This window comes from Notechis scutatus, chromosome 2 (assembly GCF_049901735.1).
Source record: "Notechis scutatus isolate UNSWTSFEM ecotype Mainland chromosome 2, rNotScu1.2, whole genome shotgun sequence".
NCBI lineage: Eukaryota > Metazoa > Chordata > Lepidosauria > Squamata > Elapidae > Notechis > Notechis scutatus.
The window spans coordinates 225,078,245-225,102,429 of NC_142010.1; the positions used below are offsets into that span (position 1 = coordinate 225,078,245).

General features: G+C 40.1%; 1 protein-coding gene across 2 annotated transcripts in view; it reads right to left on the reverse strand.

Annotated features, from left to right (window-relative positions):
* Nucleotides 1-24,185, reverse strand: part of LNPEP (leucyl and cystinyl aminopeptidase) — a 56,494-nt gene that overhangs the window by 22,330 nt on the left and 9,979 nt on the right. For both annotated transcript variants that reach the window (XM_026672466.2, XM_087958136.1), the window contains exons 2-7: nucleotides 13,736-14,576; nucleotides 11,309-11,447; nucleotides 7,533-7,664; nucleotides 6,640-6,760; nucleotides 3,901-4,055; nucleotides 2,558-2,671 (exon numbers count right to left, since the gene is read on the reverse strand). In XM_026672466.2, coding sequence (XP_026528251.2) covers nucleotides 2,558-2,671; nucleotides 3,901-4,055; nucleotides 6,640-6,760; nucleotides 7,533-7,664; nucleotides 11,309-11,447; nucleotides 13,736-14,576 — 1,502 coding nt within the window. The remainder of the gene's footprint in view (nucleotides 1-2,557; nucleotides 2,672-3,900; nucleotides 4,056-6,639; nucleotides 6,761-7,532; nucleotides 7,665-11,308; nucleotides 11,448-13,735; nucleotides 14,577-24,185) is intronic.

The following is a 24,185-nucleotide window of genomic DNA, read 5'->3' on the forward strand; positions in this document are numbered from 1 at the left end:
GGTGACATTTCTCTGCGGACCACCAAAATTTTCTCGTGGACCACCAGTGGTCCCCGGCCCACTGGTTGGCGACCACTGCACTAATAGATCTGCTTCTTTAAGTTATACTAGGCAAATAACACAGAGGCCCAATCATTTGATAAAAAGTACATGTGAATGATCATGTATTCCTGAAAAAAATGAGTCTGGGAAGAGGCAAAACAAGAGAGTACAGGTAGTCCTCAACCCACAACCACTATTTAACTTGAAATTTTGGTCATAGGTTATTGTGGTTACCCATGTGGCTACTCAATGACCCAACTCTTCCTACTGTGGTAGTTAAGTAAATGTGTAGGAGTGCTTCAGGGGCTTTAAGCCTCCCATTCCTTGAGGGGCACTCACTGTCACATGAAACCTGCTATGGGCTGAAAAGCTAGGCCCAGGTGTGTGCAGGATTCCTTCCTCATCGCTCCACTCCCAAAGCCATTTTCTTGCCCCATCACATTCAGAATGACTCAGCTGGTTAGGTCTAGCGGCACACAGGCATCCTTAATCCTCCCACCACCATGCCCAAAAATCCTGGCACTGTCCCACATTCTCCACATCTAAGGCAATCTGCTCCAGGGTGAAAGTCCTCAGGCAGCTAGGCTCAGCAGCACACAGGCCTCCTGCCTCCCCTCCATCACTCCAAGAGGCCTGGCTTTCTATCTCTCTTGCACCACTCCCAGAAGGCCTCAGATGGCTAGGCCCATTGATGTGCAGAAACTTGCCATGAGCTGGAAGGCCTCAACCAGCTAACACTTCCAAGAAGCCTGGCCTCTCTGTTCTACCATGCCCAGAACCACTTACCTTTCCCTTTCCTTGCAGCTGTTGATAGGCATATCTAGTTGATGCAAAGCTCAGCTAAAAAGCTATTATGAAGGCAATCTTCTTTAAGGGCTGACCAGCAACAGGAAGTTCCTGCTCCTGGCCAGCCTTTAGAACAGGGGTATCAAACTCACGGCATCATGGTGGCATGACATATTCAGTGGTGGTATTCAGTTTTTTTCCCTACTGGTTCTGTGGGCATGGCTTGGTGGGGGAGGGTCATGTGACTGAGTGGGCATGTCCAACTTGATATCACTCACGCCCACACCCACTCACTCACATGACCCCCACCATGGCGGTGGGACTGAAGCTCTTTTTTGGCGCATTCAAAAAGCGGAGGCTTGTAGTTTTCGGTGCAAGAAGCTCCAGCCAGCCAACTTGGTTCTGGCTGGCAAAGAGGCTGGGAGGCTTCTTGCATTGAAAAAAAGAGGCAGTGGCCATAGGCATCTCGCAACAGGGGGGAGGCGAGATGCGGGCTGGCGGGGAGCCCAGCGGCTCTCAGCTCTAGCTTGCCTTCCCTGGCAGCCAGCCACGGGAGGAAAGTAAGGTCATGGCCATGGACAACAAAAGTGGCAGTCGTAGGAGAGGAAGTGAGGAAATTAAGGGCCAGGGCCTCTGAAGGAGGGAAAATGGGCGACGCATCATGCTTAAGGGAGAGCACGTGTCAAGCGGGCGGTGGCTCTGGAGCAAGGCTGGAGCTGGGGAATCACGTGTTCCCTGACCCAGCGGCTCCAGGGCCTTGGGGAATAGCATGTCCCCGGGCCCGACCCACAGCGAAGGGTCAGCGGGCAGCATGCATTGCCTACCTTTGGTGAGCTGAGCTGACCAGGCATCAACAAGGCAACTGGCGAGGAGATTAGCCTGGCCATGTGGCGAAGGCAACATATATAGGGCAGGGGTGGGCGGGGCGAGCATCAAGCAGCCGGAAGGGGTGAGTGAGTGGCAACCGGGAGACCAAGTCGGGGGAATGGCCAGCCAGAAGTTGCTACTGGTTCGGAGACCCAGGCCAAATTGTTGCCACTGGTTCTCCTGAATCGGTGCGAACCGGCTGAATACCACCACTGGACATATTGGGACTTTTTTCTCCCTCACTAAACCGGGCAGGGGCAGGGGCAGGGGCAGGGGAAGGGCCAGCATATGACACATTCGGCCCACAGGGCATAAGTTTGACACCTCTGCTTTAGAGGGATTCCTCTCTAGCCTTATGTGGGGGAGGAAGAGGCCAGGGTACTTGGGAGTGGTGGGAAAACAGAAGGCCCGTGCATCGCTGGGCCTAGCCTGCTGAGGCGGGAATTTTGTATGTTCAGACTTGCAAGATTTTGTTGCTGAAACCTTACAATAAACTACATTTAGCTCATCTACTTGTTTCATGTTTACCTGAGAGAATTAATATCATTTTTGCAAGTCTGAAGGTATAAGCTTTCCAGTGCCACTTTCAGGCCTCTGGTCAATTAGGGTGGGTCTTTCTAAGTTTCCTCCTCTGACTGTTAAGTCTTTGGGGGCTCCTCCCTCTCATCTGATTGTTTCCTAATCTCTTTCCTTTGCTCTCTCAAGGTCATATACACCTTCAATTGTACAAATACATTTCTAAATAATATAATCAGTTCTAGCTTCTGAGACTAAATAGGAAGACAAATCAAGTCAAAAGATTCTAGACCCACACAATAACACATGAGAAATATGCAAACCCACCGATTCTCCAAGCACTTACAGTATACAAATCTGGAAAGATCATCTTCATGGCAAGATTTTCCATAAAAGTAGCAAATCCTTCATTCAGCCACAGGTCATTCCACCACTCCATTGTTACCAGATTACCAAACCACTGCAAACATAAAGCACATATTTTAACTCTATTGTTACTTTTTGTGTCAAAAGAAGGACCATTAGGCTGAGCTATATACAAGGACTTCCAGATCTATTCCAGTCTATTGGTTCTAGTCAGAGATAGCAAGAATTCAGCTCAAGACATCTTGGGGGCTACCATATCGTTATCTTAAAAATGAAAAATGAAACATTCTAAAAAACCAGTGTGTCCGCTTCGCAAAATAACATTAATCATTACAACAGGAAATAGAACAGAAAGCTTGTACTGTGGCTATATAGATTTCTTTAGCTAAACAAAAAGCCACATAATTCACTATATGATTTTTAATAAGTGCCTGTGCTGATAGCTTATGGTATGTTAATGTTCAATTAAGCAAAATATTCAGAAACATCTTACTTGCAGGACACAGTAGCAATATATACAGGAAAAGCCACGTTAACCACCTAACTTGAGAGCCACAGCCTGTACATACCGGTAGCTGACATGTATTTCCAATTTGTTATTGTCTGCGAGTCCTTCTTGTGTTTTTTCGTGCACAAATTAGTACCGTGTTTCTCATATAATAAGGCCGGGTCTTATTTTTTTGAGCCCGAAAAATGGCTAGGCTGTCTTTTCGGGGTGACTTAATTCCCCCTTGCATCTTTGGGCGGGCGGGCAGCGACAGCTTGGATGTTGACCTCGGCGTTGGTGAGGCACTTAGTATCGGGTCAACGCGCAGGCAGCAGCATATCCGGGTGTACAACAAAAGTACTTCCTAACGGCAAGCCCCCACCATTCCCCCATTTCGCATGTTTTAATATAGGCCTTAATTTGGGGGAGGGGCTTAATTTCATTTCATGCCTATAAAACATGCTAGGACTTCCTATTGGGGGAGGCCATATTGTTGGAGAAACAGGGTATGCAATTTTTAAACATCCTCCCTTTCCTTAAGACTTTCATATATTTTGACTATATAACAAGAAAGGAGGAAGACTAAAATAAGGTAATTTCAGGATTCTCAATTCTACTGCTCCCATATTGCATGCCATACACTCTTGCTAGTAATAGTATCACATGGAAAAAATAAAGAAACCACTTCCCATTTAAATGTGTCAGTGGCAGAATTAGCTTATTAGAACAATGGAATAAAAATTGCAAAAGATAAGCTTTCTTGTAGACTACCAGTTTTAGAATTTCAATTATTTTTAAAGAAAAACATCTATCGTACAAAGAAGTATATTTCATACCTGATGGGCTAGCTCATGAGCAATTACTGTTGTCACTCTCTTTTTATCAATTGCTGAAGAAGTATTATTATCATAAAGGAGTGCTGTCTCACGGAAAGTGATCAAACCCCAGTTTTCCATACCTGCAGCCTGAAAATCTGGAAGAGCTACTAGATCTGGAGAAAGAAGGAATAGTTATTTTAGATACACTGGCAGCATTCACTATTTACTAAGCCTATTGAATCTTGCAATCAAATATACTGATATATATGATATCAACATATAGAGTAAATCAGCCAGCTGGATGACTTTGAGCCAGTCAATCTCTTTTAGCACAATCCACCACAGTGTTGTTGTTATGGGGAAAATAGGAGGAAGGAGATTATGTGTATTCCCCATTTTGAGATGGGATATAAATAAATAAAATATTTAATTTCATGAACATATCTACTGTCCCTCCTGAACTTCTTGTCATTTTTAAACAACATATGATCAATATGTCTAAATATTTAATCTATCGTATATCTTTTATAAATTATTTCTTTTAAATTCTTAAACAGGCACATATATAAATATGTCTTCTCAAAATGCTTAATTTTGAGCATTCACCATTTTTAATCATATAATAATGCAATGAAGCAGTCTCTCTTGCTTACAACGTACCAAAATACCTTATTGCTAAGAATTAGGCTACACATTTGTCATTACTGTAAACTAATAAGACACTCAGACTGACTTGACAGATGGGCAGCACACAAATAAAATAAGTAAATATTACATTTTGCCTCTTCATTAAAAGCTCTGTTGCAGTATTACATTATTATGTACATTCACCTAGTGTGTATACACATAGCAGAAACTAAAATGTAATAACTTAATTGTATTTAATTTTATAAATGGATGTATCTTTCTATCATATGTTTTGTTGTTGTTAGTCGTGAAGTCGTGTCTGACCCATCGCAACCCCATGCAATTTTATGTACTAATTTATTTTGCCTATTTACTACTTTTGCTGACTGTTATCATATCTCACCACTATATTTCCCACCCTAATATTAGCTATGATTTCTAAAAGGCATTTTTGTTTCCCATGAATGTGCCCTCTTAAGAGTGTATGATAAAGAAAATTCATTAAAATGAGGTCAAACTGAAGTTTTATTTACTCTAAGCATTCAATTCCCCAAATGGCCAACCTATGACCCACCATGCCTACAGCCAGGTGAAATGAAAGCAACAGCAATCTCCTCGTTTGTTTCCTAGCAAATAAAAATTTATTGGCAGCCTTAACTTTACCTCCGGGTTAAACTAAGACTTGTTAACAGTAATATCAGTAATGATGCAGTTAGCAAAAGGAAGATAAAAACCAAGGCATCACTTGTTTTTCTGCTGGACCTGTTCCCTTCTCAATTACTCTTGTTATATCTACACTTCTATTTATTGCCATTAATTCTGGTCAGTTTTATTGAGATTAGATAGAAATCACCTGTGCTCTTTAGGCATTCTCTTTAATTATGGTCATACTTGGCATTAGACACAAGCTGCTCCTCATCACCCCCCAAAAAGTGTTGTGCAAGTTATACTACTGATGTCTGCCCCAATCAATGCTATTGTAACTTTTAGATAAACAATCACCTCATTGTGTTATTGAACTGTACGGTCATTGAATTCACTAGGAGATACAACTACATGTACCAAGAGCTGCTAAGTGTCATTTGGCAGGTGCTCATATGTGGCTTTGTGTTGGTACCCATATTTTGGAATGTTTTCTCCCTTTGAAATTTAGGAGGCAATTACTGTAACAGTCAGTTTGATGACAGGGTTAAGGCACCAGGCTAGAAACTGGGAGACTGTGAAATGCTATTCCTGTCTTGGGCACAAAGCCAACTGGTAATTTTAGACCAGTCACTCACAGACCTAGGAAGAAAGCAATAACAAACTATTGATGAAAAACATTGCCAAGAAAACTGTAGGGATCAATCCAGTCAGTTACCAGAAATCAGCACTAACTCAAAGGGGCAAAAGGAAAAAAATGCTATAAAATCTTTAGCCACCTGATAAAAACTTACTCTTCATCCAGGACTTCCTGATATGAATGTTGGAATACTATTTTTTATTTTTTTATCCTCTCTTCCATCCCTTTAATGAAGATATTTTATGGAATGCTGTTTTTTTATATTATTGTTTTATATTGTTTTATCGTTTGTTTATTATAAATTGCCTTTAGATGCTTTGGCATTTGAAATTATTTATAAGTACATTAAATCAATACATCAATAAATCTGTAATGTATGGGATTGACATTTGAAATTATTTAGAAGATTCACATAGGTCAAAGCACAGCAGGAAGAATTAACCTTTATTTCTTTATGCAGAAAGATAAAATTGTTTCCCTCATAATTTTCAACTGGGTACAACTACTTCTTCAGCTTATGAATTAGTTTAACTGATTTGTCTTGATTATTATTTCCAAACATCTTTGCTTTTTTTAAAACAAAGGGGGCAATAGGAGAGCAATCATAGCTTATGAACTAATAGAAGTCTGACATCATTTGGAGTCTTTGCATACAAACCTTTTAAATCTTTTTACAAAATGAATCAGAGTTTTACCTCCCAATTGAAATAAATGTTTTAATTTATTTTTCCCTGGATTACTAAACGTGTCTAAAAATTCCACAGTTATGTTCAAACTTGCCCTTGCCTTTAAAAATATTTTTATAAGGGAAGCATACAATGTTGAATCTGATAAGAACAATCGCTCACCTATTTTGTTAAATGGGTATGTTATGTTAAAATAATTCTGGTAAAATTCAAGAAGCTTCACTGCTGTGTTTAAGGCATATTCAGTCTGCCCAAGCTTTTGTGGTACAGCATAAACAGATACCTGGCACAATGGGAAAGAGAGAATAAATCAGAGGACAGTTTCAATGGAATTCAGTTTTTCACTGTCTACATTACTTAGTGAAAAAACCTAAAGATTTTCTATAATAGTTGATAAGCAACATTAATAAGAGGGTACATGGATAACCAAGTTTCATTATTTATGATAAAAAAGATTAACATTATCTTAGATTCATTTGTATAGCATATTATAAAGCAAAATGTAAGATGTTTTCCTTGTTTTTTCATTTCTAAAGACTCATATCCTGATAGCAGAGGAGTCATTTCTATGATGTTAATATATACATGTTCACAGATCAGGTCTGGACCACAAGTTGGGTATTTCTCCCCTTCCTTCAATCAGCATTAACAGGAGTGACTGAGATTTCCCCCAGATAAAAATAAATCTCATCAGGTGGAAATAAAAGGAAGTAGTGGGTAAAATAAGAACTAAAGAAAAGCTTTACACTACTCAGTCTCTTCAGATTTAGGCCAGCAAATGGATCTTTCATCAAGATGATTCCTAACATTTCACCTCTAGCCCTGACAAAAATAAGCAAAGAAATTAACATACCCTACTGAATGTTGTAATAATTTGATATGATCAAAAACAAAGCAACTAAGGTAAAAAAAAAAACACCTATAATCTACTTTCAGTAGTGTAATGACACAAGCTAGTGAACAAGACTAATTCAAATCTAAGAAGTGTAACATACTACACGGGGAAATGAGTAGGTGTTTTTGGAAGGGTTACAGGAGCAAAAAAGCCCACCTACCAGAATCCCATTAGTTTTCTTATTGATACATTTGAAGTTTCCAACAATGACAGCTACTAGGTAAGTGCTCATTTTCAAGCTCACAAAGAATTCATCTTGAAATAATCCATTTGCCAAGAGATTGGTTGATTTCTGGAAATACAAACTGGAGATCAGAATTCAATTATGTAAACAGAAGCTGCTGGTCCTGGAACATAAATCATAGAAGCCATCTGTTCTCTGCTGAGATACTTGAAAAATGACTAATACCCAAAACATAATATACAGAACGTTGTTATTTCCTATGACTGCACTACCCAACAGTTAGCAAATTTAGATTATACCAATAAATCTAAGAAGTAAAAATCAGTTCAGTATAGAGCAAGTTCATCTGCCAGAGTTGAACCAAAAATAATAAGCACTGATTTTATAAAGGTATTTGTTCGGTATCATGAATGTGTTAACTAAGAAAGAAATATTCATCCAGAGTATTAGCAGGAACCACTGCTAATACTCAACTTATCTTTTGGTTGCATGATGCTTTCACACAAACACAATTTACTTCATGATATGATCTCAGCCTGTCTAGGGTTCTTTCAAGATTGCTCTTACAGTACATTACATTAACTTAATATACAGTTTATTAAGAGTAACAAGGCCGGCAAATTTGCAAACCATCATGAAAACAGGAACTTGTAGCATGAAAGCAAATTGTGCAAGCAATTTAATGAAGAATTAATTATCAGTCTCCCCATTTTTGCTTTTATTTCAATTTCACTTGAAAAGATCAGGATAACCCACAGGTAGGGCATATTATGCACAAAATGATGCTACATGATAGCAAAGTTAAAAAGACATTCTAGAGAACATTCGTTAGGGTGCCAAATAATTGCACTGTAAAATTTCCAAGGGGAACAGTCTAATTCCACTACTAATCAGCTACTAATCAGCTAGCACTGCATTCTCACAATAATTAAACTTTGATACCCAAGCAAGTCATTTAATTAAATAAACAAAGCAAAAAAAAAAAAGCCTTAGGATACATTGTATTTCTATTTTATAGTACAGTAATTATTTCTAAATTCAAATAAATGTATACTAATTAGCAAAAGAAAACAATTTAAACATTTAACTCTTTTGCTTTATTTTTTCATATTTCAGGCTATTATCAGAAATACCATAAATTCGATAATCATATATAATCAACTAGATTTCTATAGTGGTACACTCTACAATTATTCATGTTGATGTATAATAAAAATCAAATTTATGTAATGCAAACACTAAGAATCTACAATTATCGAAGTATTTTATAAATTACTGAAATAAAATTAATAATATCATCACAGAGATATATCCTAATTAAATGTTCTTCTGAACATATTGGTTTCTAACATTTCCTAGATGTCAGAAGTGGTGGAGTCACCCAGATTTCTAATGAAAGGCTACTATATATGTGCCAAAACTGAGAAACAAAATGTCCTAGTTTCCACTTTGATCCCATAAGGGGGAGGAAGAACTCTCCATCTCAAATTGCGACATGTGTACTGCATGCATAAGATCCACTTAAAGAAACTGCTCCTTTAAGAGGCCTGGTTCCAAGCCATGTAAGGCTTTAAGTCTGGACCACATTAGTCAAACCATGATGGGATTCAGCTTAGTTCAAAATCCACCCCCCACCCCCCAAACACACACATACACATTAAACAAATCACTATAGTCTTCCAAGCACTAGGTTGATTCCCACTGCATTACTGCTTGGCTCAGGGTGGAGATATTTAATATATAGTGATGATACAGTGGCCTCAACCAGCAAATGAATAACAGAGTTGGAAGGGACCTTGGAGATCTTCTTGTCCAAACCCTGCTCAAGCAGCAGACCCTATACCATTTCAGACAAATGGCTGTCCAATCTCTTTTTAAAAGCTTCCATGATGAAGCACCCAGAGGTTTCATCCATTCCTTCTTGTCTTCCTTCTGGTGTTTCAGAAAATAGGCTGACCCCTCTTCTTTGTGTCAGCTCCTCAAATACTGGAACACTGTTATCATGTCACTCCTAATCCTTCTTTTCACTAGATTAGACATACTCAATTCCCGCAACCATTTTCCTATGTTTTAGCCTCCATCTCCATCTTGTTGCTCTTCTCTGCATGCTTTCCAGAGTCTCAACATCTTTTTTTTTTACTTTGTGGTGACCAAAACTGGATGCAGTATTCCAAGTGCGGTCTTATTAAGGCCTTATAAAGTGATACTAACACTTCACATGATCTTGATTCTATCCCTCTGTTTTAACGCAGCCTAGGATTTCATTGGCTTTTTTGGAAGCTGCAGCACACTGCTGGCTCATATTTAAGTGATTGTCCACTAGAACGCAAAGATCCCTCTCAGTTACTGCTATTGAGTCAGATTTCACCTAATCTGTACCTGAACAAATTCACATTACATTTTTTCCCCACGTTCCTATCAACCTCTTCTATCCTCAAACTTTCCTGTTGATTCCTTCTCACCCCACCACGCTTACTAAACTGATGAAAGTAGGAATCTCGCCTTCTCCCCCCAGAGGGGCTTCATTTTAAAAATAAGACATAAAATTAAACCGCCCAATCATTTGTGGCACTTCCTTAGTGACTATGCCCCCAATGACAATCTGTTTTAAGTTACTGGTGTCTAAGCTACTCAAGGCAGGACCCAGGGCTATGGTCTACATCTCTTGGCACCACCAACTGATCTCACTTATTACAGGCAATCAGTAGTCTGGCCTTTCAACCAGCTAAACACTCATTCTTCCTGCAGCCTTCTCAGTCGCCTAGGCCAAATGTTAATGAAAAGATTCCTCAGCTATTCTTTCCCCAGCTACTTTTTCTCCACCCAGACTGAACAGCTACTTCTGAACCACACTGGCATGGACTTTAATGAATCCTGTTCTTATCTCCTTTCCCATTTTCTCGCTTTTTCTTTCATTTTATAATCAACTGCCACCATTACAGTGCTCTCAATCTTATGTCTAATCCCAATCCTATTTCAACCAATTTCATCATGCCTTAATTTTTTCTAAAATCTTGTCCTACCTATTCAACTGAGTCTTATTCAGTAACATTAAAACTCTAATAAAAGCAACACTTGAATCATTTTCTCTTTCTTCTGTTTGCTCTCACATTTTCACCCTTCATAGCCAACCACCAGCATCCAACCTACTTCTTTGTTCTTTTAGTTTAGTGGGACCCTATATAGCTGAACTAACACACACAGATGTCAGGTTTGGAAAAATGGTCACACTGTTCAAAACTCACCCTTTTATTGATCACCCTTCTTCCTTCTAATCCTGAAATCTAATTTTGCAGATCTGTCAGCCACAATTTTGGGGGGGAAATGTTACCATGTCCTTCCATTTAACAGAATATCTCTGCATCACTTTTTCTTTTTTTCTAGGCCTTACAGTAATTAAAAATCAGTCCACTGAAATGCATAATCAGTTACAAAATGCAATTTCTAATTCTATTGACGAAAAGGAGAAACATACTGCCTGTTCACATCCTATGTGTGGGATTCCTAGTACAATCTAGCAAGCTTCCAAGGGAAAGTGGAAAGTAGACTAAATCAATCTTTTAGTTTTTCTTATCTTCTAAAGCTACATTTACCTTTTTTATTGTGGAAATACAAAAATGCAACTAATAGACACATAAATTCATAAAATAAAGTTCCTTTCCAAGTAATACAATTTTCCTGTTCTGTGGTACACGTCATGAACATGTAACTGTATAAATATCAAACTATAAAAAAGTTATATAGCTATATACCTTTGGCATATTTGACAGAGCAATGTGTTGATCTTCTCTGTTGATTTTGAGTTGAAAATTGGCTTTGAATGCTGGTTCATCAAAACAAGGGAATGCTGCTCTTGCTGACAAGGGTTCAAACTGAGTTGCTGCAAGCCAACTGATAAAAAGAAACACATTCAAATCTGATTTCTTTTTAATTTCTACAAGATATGTTACATAATTTAGAAATAAAATTTGGAGAAAAAAATATAATTCTAACCATGTTACTGTTTCAAAAAAGTAAAATGCTACCCCACCTAGAATCGTGAAAGGATCTCAGAAGCCTCAATAGATTCCTGCTCTTCAGCTCCCCCTATGGCCGCTTCTGCTACTGCAGCCCTGTCAGTTTGCAGTTGCCTCTCTCCTCTCGATAACAGCCGTTCCTCATTTGGGCAGGAAATTATGTAGGACGCCATTTCTTTATCATTTTGCTCTTTCCCTCGAGCCCACACTTTATCCAGCACCTTGTTCCTGCGGCATTCGTCCCTCTCTGCTGCCTTGGAGCCCTTTCGGGTTTCTGCAGCCTTGTCCTTTGGCTTGGGGCTGTAAAATGAAGCCATCTGTTCTGGGGCTGCTGGGCTTAGAGAGCGTGACAGCTGTCGAACCACCCCCTCCCCTCTCCTGACATTGCGGCTAGCCCTTTGTGATTCTGCCATCTCTGATGACGATCTTACTCTGGAGTCACCCCGAGCACGCTGCAGCCTTTCACTTTCCTAAACCTACTCTCACTACCTGTACTCTTCACTGCAGGTCTTCTGCCCCTTTAAAGGCTACCGCAGTTAATCTCAGCTCCTCCAATGGCTGAAACCGCTGGGAGCCTCCCAAGCCAAAGTGCGGGAAGGAGATGAGGATGGTATTCAAACTCCTTCCGCAACCAGAACCTTAGTACCTTGTAGATCAGCCCTCAGCCGATCTGAAGTCCAACGCTGCAGTTTGACAGCTGTCAAAGTGGTAGACCGGTTCTGGCTTGCAACAGAATTCAGGATTGGTGTTTTTATTCCTATTTTTCCAATCAATTTGAAAGGGTTTGTTTAAATTTGCTAGGAGAAGAAATTAACACGTCATCCAACAAGCTGACTGAGTCAATTTCTGGGGAGGTCCCTAGCAGCAGAGGGAGTGTCATCAAAGTTTTGACAGACTCAATCCAATCACAGGCAGAGACTGATCACCCAATCCTGAATGCTATCTCCACCACAATGGAGAAAAATATTTATCCATATTTCCTGAAATTTTACAAGGCAATACATGTGTTCAACAAAATAACTTTTATATTAACAACAACCACAATCCTTCATTATTATTACTCAGGTATTTTTGTATATAATTATCTGAAAACTAGGCCAGGTACATTACTACTAACATTATTAAATCTATTGTGTTCAAATTTTACCATTACACGTTACTATGTACATATGCACCCATTTTCAGTCTGCCTATTGTTCAGTTGTTGCTGGTGTTAATAAATAATGCAGACAAATCTACAGAATTCCTACCAAAGTAAAGCACAAGCTAGATGGGAGCCATTTCTCCATTTGTCAAACTGCTATATGCCAATACTAGCCAAGGAGTAACTTTCTCTCAGTCAGATGGAATGCCAAATAGGTTGATGAAGGAAAAATGAAACATTGAACCACTCCTTTCAGTAAATTACATTTTATCTGCGCTTCACTCTTTATTATTCATCAGACTGTCACACTTTGCCAATATCATCCAACTCAATGGCCTAATATCACTTGGCCATAAGGTCCAGCCAAAAACATGCTCTGCTTGGTCCAATTTAGTACAATACTATTAGTAGTGATTGGCAACAGTCTTTCTGGATTTAAAGCAAGATGCTTCCATGAAAATATCCAGATTTAAATCAGAGATTTATTTATTTTTGCATGCCAAGATGTTCTAGTTCTAGATAAGCAATAATGTTTATTTCTACAATAAGATTCCGCAATATAGATAATATTAAAACTAATCTATAAAGATGAATATAATTATTTTAGCTATTTTATGTGCTAATCAGGAAGCCAGATATTTTAGTATGAAGAGAAATTTGAAAACAAATCAACAGGAAGAAAACAGAGCTACAGTACATCAGAGATGTGCAACCTTTTTCCAGCTGTGTTCTTCTGTTGGTTGTTAAGCAATATGCCAAGGATGGAAATTAAAAAAAATAGTAATTCCAAGACAAAAAGCAGAAGCATTTACAAAAATTGCTTCTGAATTTGCTTATTCTCTTTCTTTTAATAAATTCCAAACCAGAAATTTAAAATTTGGCAGCAAATGTCTCCATTATTTAGGTATAAGGCTTTCAAAAGTTGCATGTAACCCCAAGGCCTCAGGTTGTGTACCCCTCAATACATGCACATAATTTTTTTTCCAGTTAAGATAAAAATAAATTAGTTTTAACCTTACCTTGCTGAGTTGTTATTCTTAAAGGCAATTTTGTAAAAGCCAGAATAAGTGTCTGATAAATTAGAGGAATACTCTATGCTGATATTATATTTATCTCCTACAAGAAGAGCTTCTGGAGCTATAATTGCAATCTGGTCATTCATTGGGTATTCCAGGAAATCGACTGGTTTTGACTGGCTTGAACTCAGTGAAGCAAGTGTTACCTTGGTAATATTAAGCTTTGAACTATGAAGTATAACATGCATAGTAACCTGGAGGACCTCCACAGTTATTTGAACAGAACCTGTAAATCTCATTGTGGTTAGATTTGGCTGCAGAACAATGTCATAATGGCTTGGAACAACAAATTCCGGAAGCCTAAAATGAGCCCATGGAAACAGTTTTCCATTAGTTGCCAAAGGATATATATCTTCCATTGTGTGGTTTTTGTTGTGACAACCTTCTTTAGTAAAAGTGCACTTGGGGAGAAGATAGATCGCCATGATTACGGAGACAGCAATCACAAGAACAACTGCACAGATTATTGTGGTCCTTACAGATGGAGCAGAACACGATCCATCTGAACGTTGCCTATAACCAGCCATATTACTTCGCAGACCAGTACTTCTATTCATGAAAGACATTCCCAGAAGTTTGGCTGATGACGATTCATAATCCTCTTCATCCTCATCCATTTCATGATCTCCAAGACCACGTACAAGAAGACGAGAACTTTTTGGTTCATATTCTACCTCATCGGGCTCCAAAGGATGCAAGCTAGGCTCTTTAGCCAAGTCAACCACATCAGGCTCTTCCTCAAACATGCTGTTTTCAATCATATTTCTAGGTAACTGAACTCGATCTAAGAAACACAAAAACAACATGTTACACAAAAAGTAACTGAAATAGCTATGGTTGGGTTTTTGATTATTTTACATATAGCTGATAAAATTGGGGAATATATTATAGTTCTCATATAAGAAACTATTTGCAATGTATCTATAAAGTAACAACTCAAATAACTGCTGTAATAGCTGATGAAGAAATAAATGAATCAAAATGCTTTGGTGATTTCTTCATAATAAAAATGAATGTTCAGAGATAGAGTATACAATTCAGACTGGATCTAACATTACATCAATAGAAAGCTACTTGCAAAGTGGGAGTTCTATAGTCTAGAGCAGGGGTGTCAAACTCAAGGCCTGGGGGCCGGATCCAGCCCATGGGGTACTTAGATCTGGCGCAGAGGGCTGCCCTGGAAACAGCAAAGGACTGGCCTGCGGTGCCTTTGCCAGCAAAAATGGAGCTCGGGAGGGTCGCAAAAGGCTGTTTTCACTGGCAGAGTACTCAGGCCACCACAGGCACTTCCAACATGAGTGACATCAAGCTGGCCTTATCAAGTTGACAAAAAACTATTTTCTGTTCCCCTCTTAAATATAAATACCTTCCACATATTATTGGAGTTTTCTGTCTTTAACAAGCATAGTGCTTTAATGCAAAATTTAAAAATAAAGAGTAACAAACAGCAAACATTCATCAAATACTGTACTGGATTACATCTGCATTATATTTTATAAAATAAAACAAACTAACTTTATATGCATGCAACTCTGCTCAGTTACAAGGGAGTATAATTCATATTCAAAAATAAAAGTTTGTGTTGTAAGGTGATTTCACTGACACAGTTCTATAGCAAAACGTGCAGCAATATATTTATTATATAGCCCTCAAATCATTTGCACTAAAATAGACTTAGTTTACCCTCACCTAGAGTAACCAGATTAACATTATTCTAACATTACGTTTAGGTTGACACATTTAACTTCTAACATTACTCTTAAGCATTTATACATCTGAACTCTTTTATTATTATTAAGAGTGACATATGAATTTTCCTCCATAGCATTAATATCAGCAGACAAGTTCACTGCATGCAACCTACTAAGATATCTGCTTCAATTATGCATTAAGCAGTCTGTCATATTTATAAGTATGAATTATTTAAAAAATCAAAGTGTGTTAGAATGCAATACTTACAGTAGCAGATTAGAACAATTTTTCTAAACGTAGCACTTTGCAAATGTTTTGAGATAACAAGTTACAACATTCTTCACAAGCATGGCAGAAACACAAGCATGACAGAAACACTAATGGTGAAATCTGCATAATCCTGCTATTGGAAACTCTACCAAAACCTTTTTTTCCCAATTCAAAAGTATATTTGTATAATGACCAATTCAACTAACAATTAATGTGTTTATGCTTCTTAATTTTCAACATCAAGAAACATTTGGGAGACTTGGGATCTAGCAGCTCCTAGGCTCATGCCTGGCAGAATGTTCCATATGCACCTTGTAATATTGCTAATTCAAAGGATGATAGAAAGTGCTTCAGTCGGAGTTCTCAGAGAGCCTCTGACAATCAGATGAAAATTAGTATAGTAAGTACTACTTAATATTGTGTAGTACTGCTATGCTATACTATGTAGATGAAAGTATACAATGATGAAAAGTCCATCAGAACTAAAACAAATTTTGTATACATGTCAAGAATTCATCGAAGTCACTGAAACTGGATTAAATTTGCTTAAAATTTTCTGGACAGAGATATGGTTCACCTACTATAGGTTCATGATTAGGGGACTGTGAGCAAATTGCTTAATTTCTTACTTTCCCTCTTCCCTCCCCTCCCCTCCACTAACTAGGCTCACAGACTTCTACAATAATGACAGTCTTTGAGTAGCATACGTATCCCTCCATGGTATGTATTACAGCATTTTAATTAACATTTTAAATTAATTAAATTAATAATTAAATTAATAAATTAAATTAATAATTAAATAATAATTAAATTAAATAATAATTAAATTAAAAATTAAATAATAATTAAATTAAATAATTAACTTAAATAATAATTAAATTAAAATAATAAAATTAAAATTAACATTTTAATACAGTACATATAAAATTAAGTATAATATTTATTCTAACAATTCTTTGTGCAGGAGTGTAAATAATGCTTTTTTCAAATAAATAAAAAACAATTTAGCACAGAACAGGAAACATAGGCCTTGTACAAGTAGATCACTGCATATGAGTGAAACTGAAACAAGGGAAACGGGCACACATTCTACTCTCACCTCTAACCTTTCCATGCATTGCTTGATGTGGTTATTGCCTGATTTGCAGTCACATTAAAGCTGAAAATGCTTTAAATCACTTTTCAAAGCTTTATTTTAAGAGAACAAAAAATTCTTCAAGAAATCTGACTATCAGGAAGGTTTGGGATGGTATTTCCATAGAGGTTTAATCTCTGTTCTGTCAAGGCAGCACAAAGAAAAATATTAAGAAATACAAGCATAAAACAAAAGTCCTTTCAGTTATTGATGGACTAATTTTATTCTGAGAAAGGAAGGACAAAATATAGATTACCAATTGGTTAAGCATTGGAAATTTAATGTGAACACCCGAAATTGAAAGAAACAGTCACCATTTTTTGTGCAGTGTCAGCCTTCAGGATTTTATTTTATTATTTATTTGATTTGATTTGTAAATCGCTTACAAGATAATAGGTATAAGTATAAACATTAATAAGAATACAGGAAATAGCTACAAATAAATGTGGACCATAGGACAGGGATGGTAGGCACGCTGATGCACTTATGCACACTCCTCTTAGGAATGGGGTGAGGTCAATAGTGGATATTTGAGGTTAAAGGAGTGGGGGTTTGAGGATGTAACAACAGAGTCAGGTAGTGTGTTCCAGGAATTGACCACTCTGTTGCTGAAGTCGTACTATCTGCAATCACGTTTGGAGCAATTAACATTCGAGTTTGTATCTGTTGTGTGCACTTGTATTGTTGCAGTTGAAGCTGAAGTAGTCATTGACTGGTAGGACATTGTAGCAGATAATTTTGTGTACTACATTTAAGTCCAACCATAGGTAGCGTAGTTCAAGATTGTCCAAGCCCAAAATTTCAAGCCTGGTGGTATAGGGTATTCTGTTGAGAGCAGAGGAGTGTAGCACTCTTTTCATGAAATACTTCTGGACTCGCTCAATTGTATTAATGTCCGATATATACTGCGGATTAAGTGAGTGTGGTCTGAAAAACAGATTTCCTGACATTTTATTGGCAACTATGGTTGAGGATCTTCAGAGGCAAGGTTATCTGTTACGCAGACCATGGCTACTGAGCAGAGATGGTCTTACTTTGTCTTTGAAGATGCCAGCCGCAGCTGTCAACAAAATATCAGCAAACCTGTTGTCTAGACCACCACGTTCACTAAACCCTGAAGCCCGACAAATGTTGGCTGTGAAAGCCCATAGCAATGTATCAGTCACAATTTGCTTTCCTTTAGTCAGAGAAGTATTTCTCGCTTCTTATCAGAAATATCAGCACACATTATAACTTTATAAAATAACAAATAGAAAAAAGAAATATTTTTTACTCGGTCCTGTTTCCTGCTCAACATCTGGTTAAGACTGCTAGACAGCAAAAACCCATCATCCAGAATAATAGTCTGTTTCACTGACACTTGTTCTGACCTTTAAGACCCTTAATGTTTCACCAAAATCTGTTTCTTTCGCAGTTTCCCCTCCTGGATTCTAATCCTGCCTTGAAATAATAGAAAATGATTTTGCACTATCTACATGATAGTGTTTTAAATATTTAGAAGACCCTAACATATCTCCCTTTCAGCTTCTCTTTTTAAGGCTGAACAATCTTCAATCTTTCAGTTGTTCCCCGTACAAATACCTTCTCCAAGTGTGCTCAAATCTGTGAATGCTTAATTTATTTTTAGAACTGGACACAGTATTACAAAGTCACCTATTTTTCTTATTTAAATGCAAGGTTTTCATTTATATTGCCTAAAATTTATCTTTTTGATTTGAAGCCAAATGTAAGAGGTGTGACAGAACCTAGGGGGTAGAGTTAAAAGAAGAAGAATTTTTATATAACCACAAGTGGATTAAGTACAACCTGCCCCCTGCCTTGAATTCTGTGGATCTTTATCTAACTCCAAGCAGGTGCTAATCATTAACTGGGAAGACTCATGTGCATACATTGTTTAACAATAAATCAGTTTAATTGGATTTTCACAGGTGGAACTGGTCTTTCATACCTGACATCGAACATGTTAAAGGAATGATTCAAGAAAATTAATAAAATTGGACATATGCACTACAAACTTAAATGTTTACATTTTTGAGAGACAAGATTACTATAGACCAAAGAACAAAATTATAATAGATGAAAATATAAGAACTTGTAGATTGTATTCCAATACTTTTCTTCATGCCAGACTCCTCATATTTTCACTTCAAATGTATAACATTCTTTGTTTTGCCTATAGCTGTCAAACTGTAGAACTTCAACATACATGGTATTAATTTAACAGTTTAGTTCATATGTTCTGAAGATGAATAGGAATGTTCTTGTTAATATATAAACAATGCACACCTTTATAATTTATATTCAGACTTTTAAGAAATTCTACTTACAGTTAAAATGTATTTTGAAACTGTAGATCAGAGGCATACAGTCTGTTCCCTAAGGCCATGGTCTAATCTCATAAATTCTTTGCAGAACATAATTTCTAATCTTTGGTAAATGATATCTATCCACCTCTACATCTTATACTGGATTGAAAGAAGACTATCAGAAACAGAATAGCAAAGAAAAGGCTGGTTGATAGAAAAAGTAGAAAAGATTGTCAAATAAAAAGCATCCTCACTCATAAATACTCTGAACTTATTCATTTCAATCTTACCAATTATGTCTTTCCCAAAAATGTAGCCTTTTAAAAAATTTTTTTGCTAATCCTTCTCTAGATAACGATACAGATCAGGACCATACATTAAGTTCAGAAGCAGTTCAGAAGATTTATTGTTCAAGCCTACAGTGTATACAAGAATCAATATGGTCAAAAAATTGGCACTACGTAAGAGTTAATGAAATTTAAGAGGCTGGATTTAGATTGCTTGTGGCAATGTGACAACTCCAGAATTATTCTCTGAACTCCATTCCCTGGCTTTGCCTTCTCTTCTCCTAGTAATTGCACATATAAAATCATTCATAATTTTAGTCAACGTAGTCAAAAAAATATGGCATTCTAGAGTTTTGATTCTAATATAAAAACATTATCTCATTACTGAAAATGGGCGTTGGTAAAAGTTACCGTGAACGCCCTTTCTATCTATGTTGCAAGAGAGCCCAGGATGGGTTGACTCCTTCCTATGACGTCATTTAGCTGAGTCTGTACTAAGATATAAAAGCCAGCCCCTTCCGGTTGGGCTGGGAGAGACCCCAGCTTTGGCAAAGATACTTGACAGACTGAAAGGTGTCTCTGAAAGCACAAAATGAATGAAGCACAAAATGAATGAAGAAATATGTCTTACCCACTCCGGACGAATCAAGGGAGGGGCTGGGCTCTCTCGCAGCATAGATAGAAAGGGCTTTCACGGTAACTTTTACCAACGCCCATTCTCCTCCATGCTGCATCGAGAGCCCAGGATGGGACATACCAAAGCTTGCATGTCCACGGGCGGGTCCTCATCCGGCTCATCACACCAACTGTTGAACCACTTGTTGAAGCACCCGTCTGCTGAAGGCTGCAGTCACCGAGGCAAAGGCATCCAGATGGTAGTGTCTGATGAAAGGAGACGGGGATGTCCACGTGGCCGCACAACAGATCTCCTCCAAGGATGCTTGGGTCAACCAGGCAGCAGAAGTGGCCACGCTTCTGGTAGAGTGCGCCGTTAGACCTTGGGGAACTGGAAGGGCCGCAGCTTTGTAGGCCTGCTCAATGCAAGACCTGACCCACCTGCTAATAGTAGGAGAAGAGGCCTTGTGCCCCAAGTGAGAAGGGAAAAAGGATACAAACATGGCTTCTGACTTCCTGAAGGAGGAAGTGCGCTTAATGTATATTCTAAGAGCCCTTCTTACGTCTAGCGTGTGCCACTGCCGCTCTAAGTCATAGTGCAGGGGGGGGGCAGAAGTCAGGCAACACAATATCCTGGGACCTGTGAAACCAGGTGTTAACCTTCGGAATAAATGAGGGGTCCAGACGGAGAACAACCCTATCATCGTGAAAGGTACAAAGGTCCTGTCTGATGGAAAGAGCAGCGAGCTCGGAATCTCACCTGGCTGAAGTGATGGAAACGAGGAACATTACCCTTCAGAGTCAGGAAACAGAGAGACACTGTTCTAAGGGGTTCAAAGGGGGGCTTCGTAAGGGCATTAAGGACCACATGAAGGTCTCAGGAAGGATACCTGTGAACCACCGGTGGGTGCAGGTTGGAAGCCCCTTTCAAAAACCTCCTGACTGAAGGGTGATAGGATAAGGAAAAACCCCATGAAAGAACCGAGGAGAGGGCCGCAACCTGCCTGCGTAAGGTGTTGTGGGCCAAACCTTTCTCCAGACCATGCTGAAGGAATCTAAGAACTTCTGCCAACTGGGCTGAAGCAGGAGAGAGACCCTCCCTAAGGCACCATCGGGAAAAGGCCTTCCAGGTGGCATCATAGATGCACCTTGTAGAAGGTTTGCGAGATGCCAGGATAGTGAGGATGACCCTTTCTGGAAGATCAGCCTCCTCTAGCCGCTGCCGCTCAAGTGCCACACAGTCAGCTTGAGCCACTGGGGCTCTGGGTGGAGCAGAGCCCCCTGATGAAGGGAGATTAGATGGGCTGGGATCCTCCAAGGAGAAGCCACAGATAGGCTGACCAGGTCTGCAAACCAGGGCCTCCTTGGCCAATAGGGTGCCAGGAGGAGGAGCTCCGCTCGTTCCTCCAACATCTTCCGAATTACTTCCGGAATGATGGGAAGCAGGGGAAAGGCATAGAGGAGACCTTTGGGCCATCTGCACCGAAGAGCATTGGTCCCCTCCGCTCCCTGGCAAGGAAACCTGGTGAAGAATCTGGTGACTTGGGCGTTTTGAGGAGTGGAGAAGAGATCCACCTCCGGTGTTCCGAATCTGAGGGAAAGGTCCCTGAATAGAGACGGAGGAATGGACCATTCTGCCTGGTCGACTAGGCTCCTGCTGAGCCAGTTGGCCTGGGAGTTGTCGACCCCGGAGATGTGGTCCACCGAGATCGACAACAGGTGTTTCTCTGCCCATAACCCCAACCGTAGAACCTCTCTCATGAGGGCTTTGGACCTCGTCTCCCTTTGCAGGTTGACATGAACCTTTGCGGCCATGTTGTCCGTAAGGACTAGAACATGAGAGCTGGTCACTGATTGCCTGAAATGCTTGAGAGCCCAAAAAATGGCTCTGAGCTCTAGCCAATTTATGGGAAGGGTCTGCTCTGACCTGGACCAAATGCCCTGAGCTATCTGGCCCTGCATATGGGAACCCCAACCCAGGAGGCTGGCATCGGTGGTTATCACTAGCCTGTCTGGGACCCTGAACAGGAGTCCCTTCCAGATTGACGGGGAACACCACCAATTGAGAGATCTCCGGATTTGTGGCAGGAGCGGGACCTTGATGGATGAGTGGCTGGTTCCTGCTCGTTGGTAGGGAAGCAGGAGCCATTGGAGCGGTCGGGAGTGGAGCCTAGCCCACAGGACAATGCCAATACAGGAGACCATCTTCCCCAGAAGTATGGACAGCAGCAACAGGGGGACAGCTTGATGTTGTTGGATCTGGCTGATGATCTCTGCAAGGCTCTTTCCACGAGCTGGGGACAGGAAAACCGTGGCTCTGGAGATATGACAGGGTAATTTTCAGATCCCAATGGGCCACATGGATGGAGGAGGACAGAATCAAAATGTCATCCAAGTAGCATTGGATCCTCACTGGAACAGAACGCAGAGATGCCATCAATGCTGCCAGAACCTTCGTGAAGAGCCTTGGAGCCAATGACAGGCCGAAGGGAAGTGCTCGATACCGGTAATGGGTATTCTGATAACAGAAACGGAGAAACTGGCGATGATGAGGCCAAATGGGGATGTGGAGCTAAGCCTCCGTGAGATCAATGGAAGAGAGATCACCCTCCCGAACGTCTCTAAAATAGAATGCAGAGTCTGCATTTTAAATTGCCTGTATTTTACAAATTGGTTGAGAAATTTTAGATCAAGGATGGCTCGCCACTCCCCCGAGGCTTTGGGAACAATGAAAAGGCGAGAGTAAAGCCCACGTCCCCGTTGAGAGAGGGGAACAGGTTGAATAGCTCTGATTTCAAGAAGATGCTGAATGGCCTGATTCATGAGGGCTTGCCTTGAAATGTCCCAACAGGACAGATCAAAAAATTTTCCGGGGATGACGTTAAGAAGTCCACTTGTAACCCTGACCTAATAGTGCTGAGCATCCAGGTGTCTGTCGTTGACTCCTCCCATTTGGAGGCAAAGAAGGCTAGGCGACCTCCGATGGGTGGGGAGAATGAGGGATTACTTAGAGCGATGGAAGGAACGACCCCCTCCCCCCCGAAAGGGCCATTTACCAGCAGAAGGTTGTTGCCTGCCAGATGCTTCCGCACGTTGGTCTTGGCGTTGGGAGTACAGCCTCTGAGAGCAGGGGAAGCGGGATGAGGTCTCCGCTCAAAAGGCAGGAGGGCAATAAGGAGCTGGGCGATAGTTGGCTTTCTTCCCAGAGGAAGAGAGAATTTTACGTTTATCTCTGGTTTCGATGAGATAAGGTTCCAGAGCATCGCCAAAAAGCTTATCGCCTGCGAATGGAACTGAAGCCAGCTTCCATTTTCAGCGTGACTCTGCCTGCCAATTTTGGAGCCATAACAGTTTTCTTGCTGCTACTGAAGATGCCATGGCCCTAGATGCAAATTTGGTGGAATTGAGAGTGGCATCTGCAGTGAATTCCACCACTGCAATAATCTTATTAAGGTCTTGGTGAGACCGAAGGTCAGAAGCAGGCCATCTATTCTGGAGTTGGAGCAACCCCCGTATGGATGCCCTCGTGAAAAAGGATGCTGCTGTTGAAGCCCAAACAGCCCATGCAGCGGCCTGGTGATTGCGCTTGAGGGTCTGTTCGAAACGTTTATCATCTGGTTTCAGAATATCTTCTGACTCCGTGGGAGTGCCAGAAGATGATAACGAGGCCAGAACCGGAATGTCAACAGAAGGCACTGCCAGGGCATTGTCCAGGGCTGCGCTGACATTGTAGAAACGGTTATCCAGAGAAGATGGGCGAGGACCTGCTGAAGGGGAAGCGCACTGTTCCTTGACCATGTCCAGGAACAAAGTGGGAGAAGGCAAAACCTCTGCATGCACTACAGGCTTGGAGAAGAGCGAGTCTCACTGGTTAGAGGGATTTCCTTGTGGCTCAGGAGCCACTTCCTCCGGTGACAGCTTGGCAGTGACCAAGGCCTTGCTGAGTAATGGCCTGAAGAGAGTAGGTTTTAAGATCAATGCAGAGGATGTCTGCTCTGGGCCAGAATCCTCCTCCTCTGAAAGATTTTGGTCAAAAATCTCGCCCTCTTCACACTCTGAATGAGAGGAGTAATTGTGTTCAGATGGTG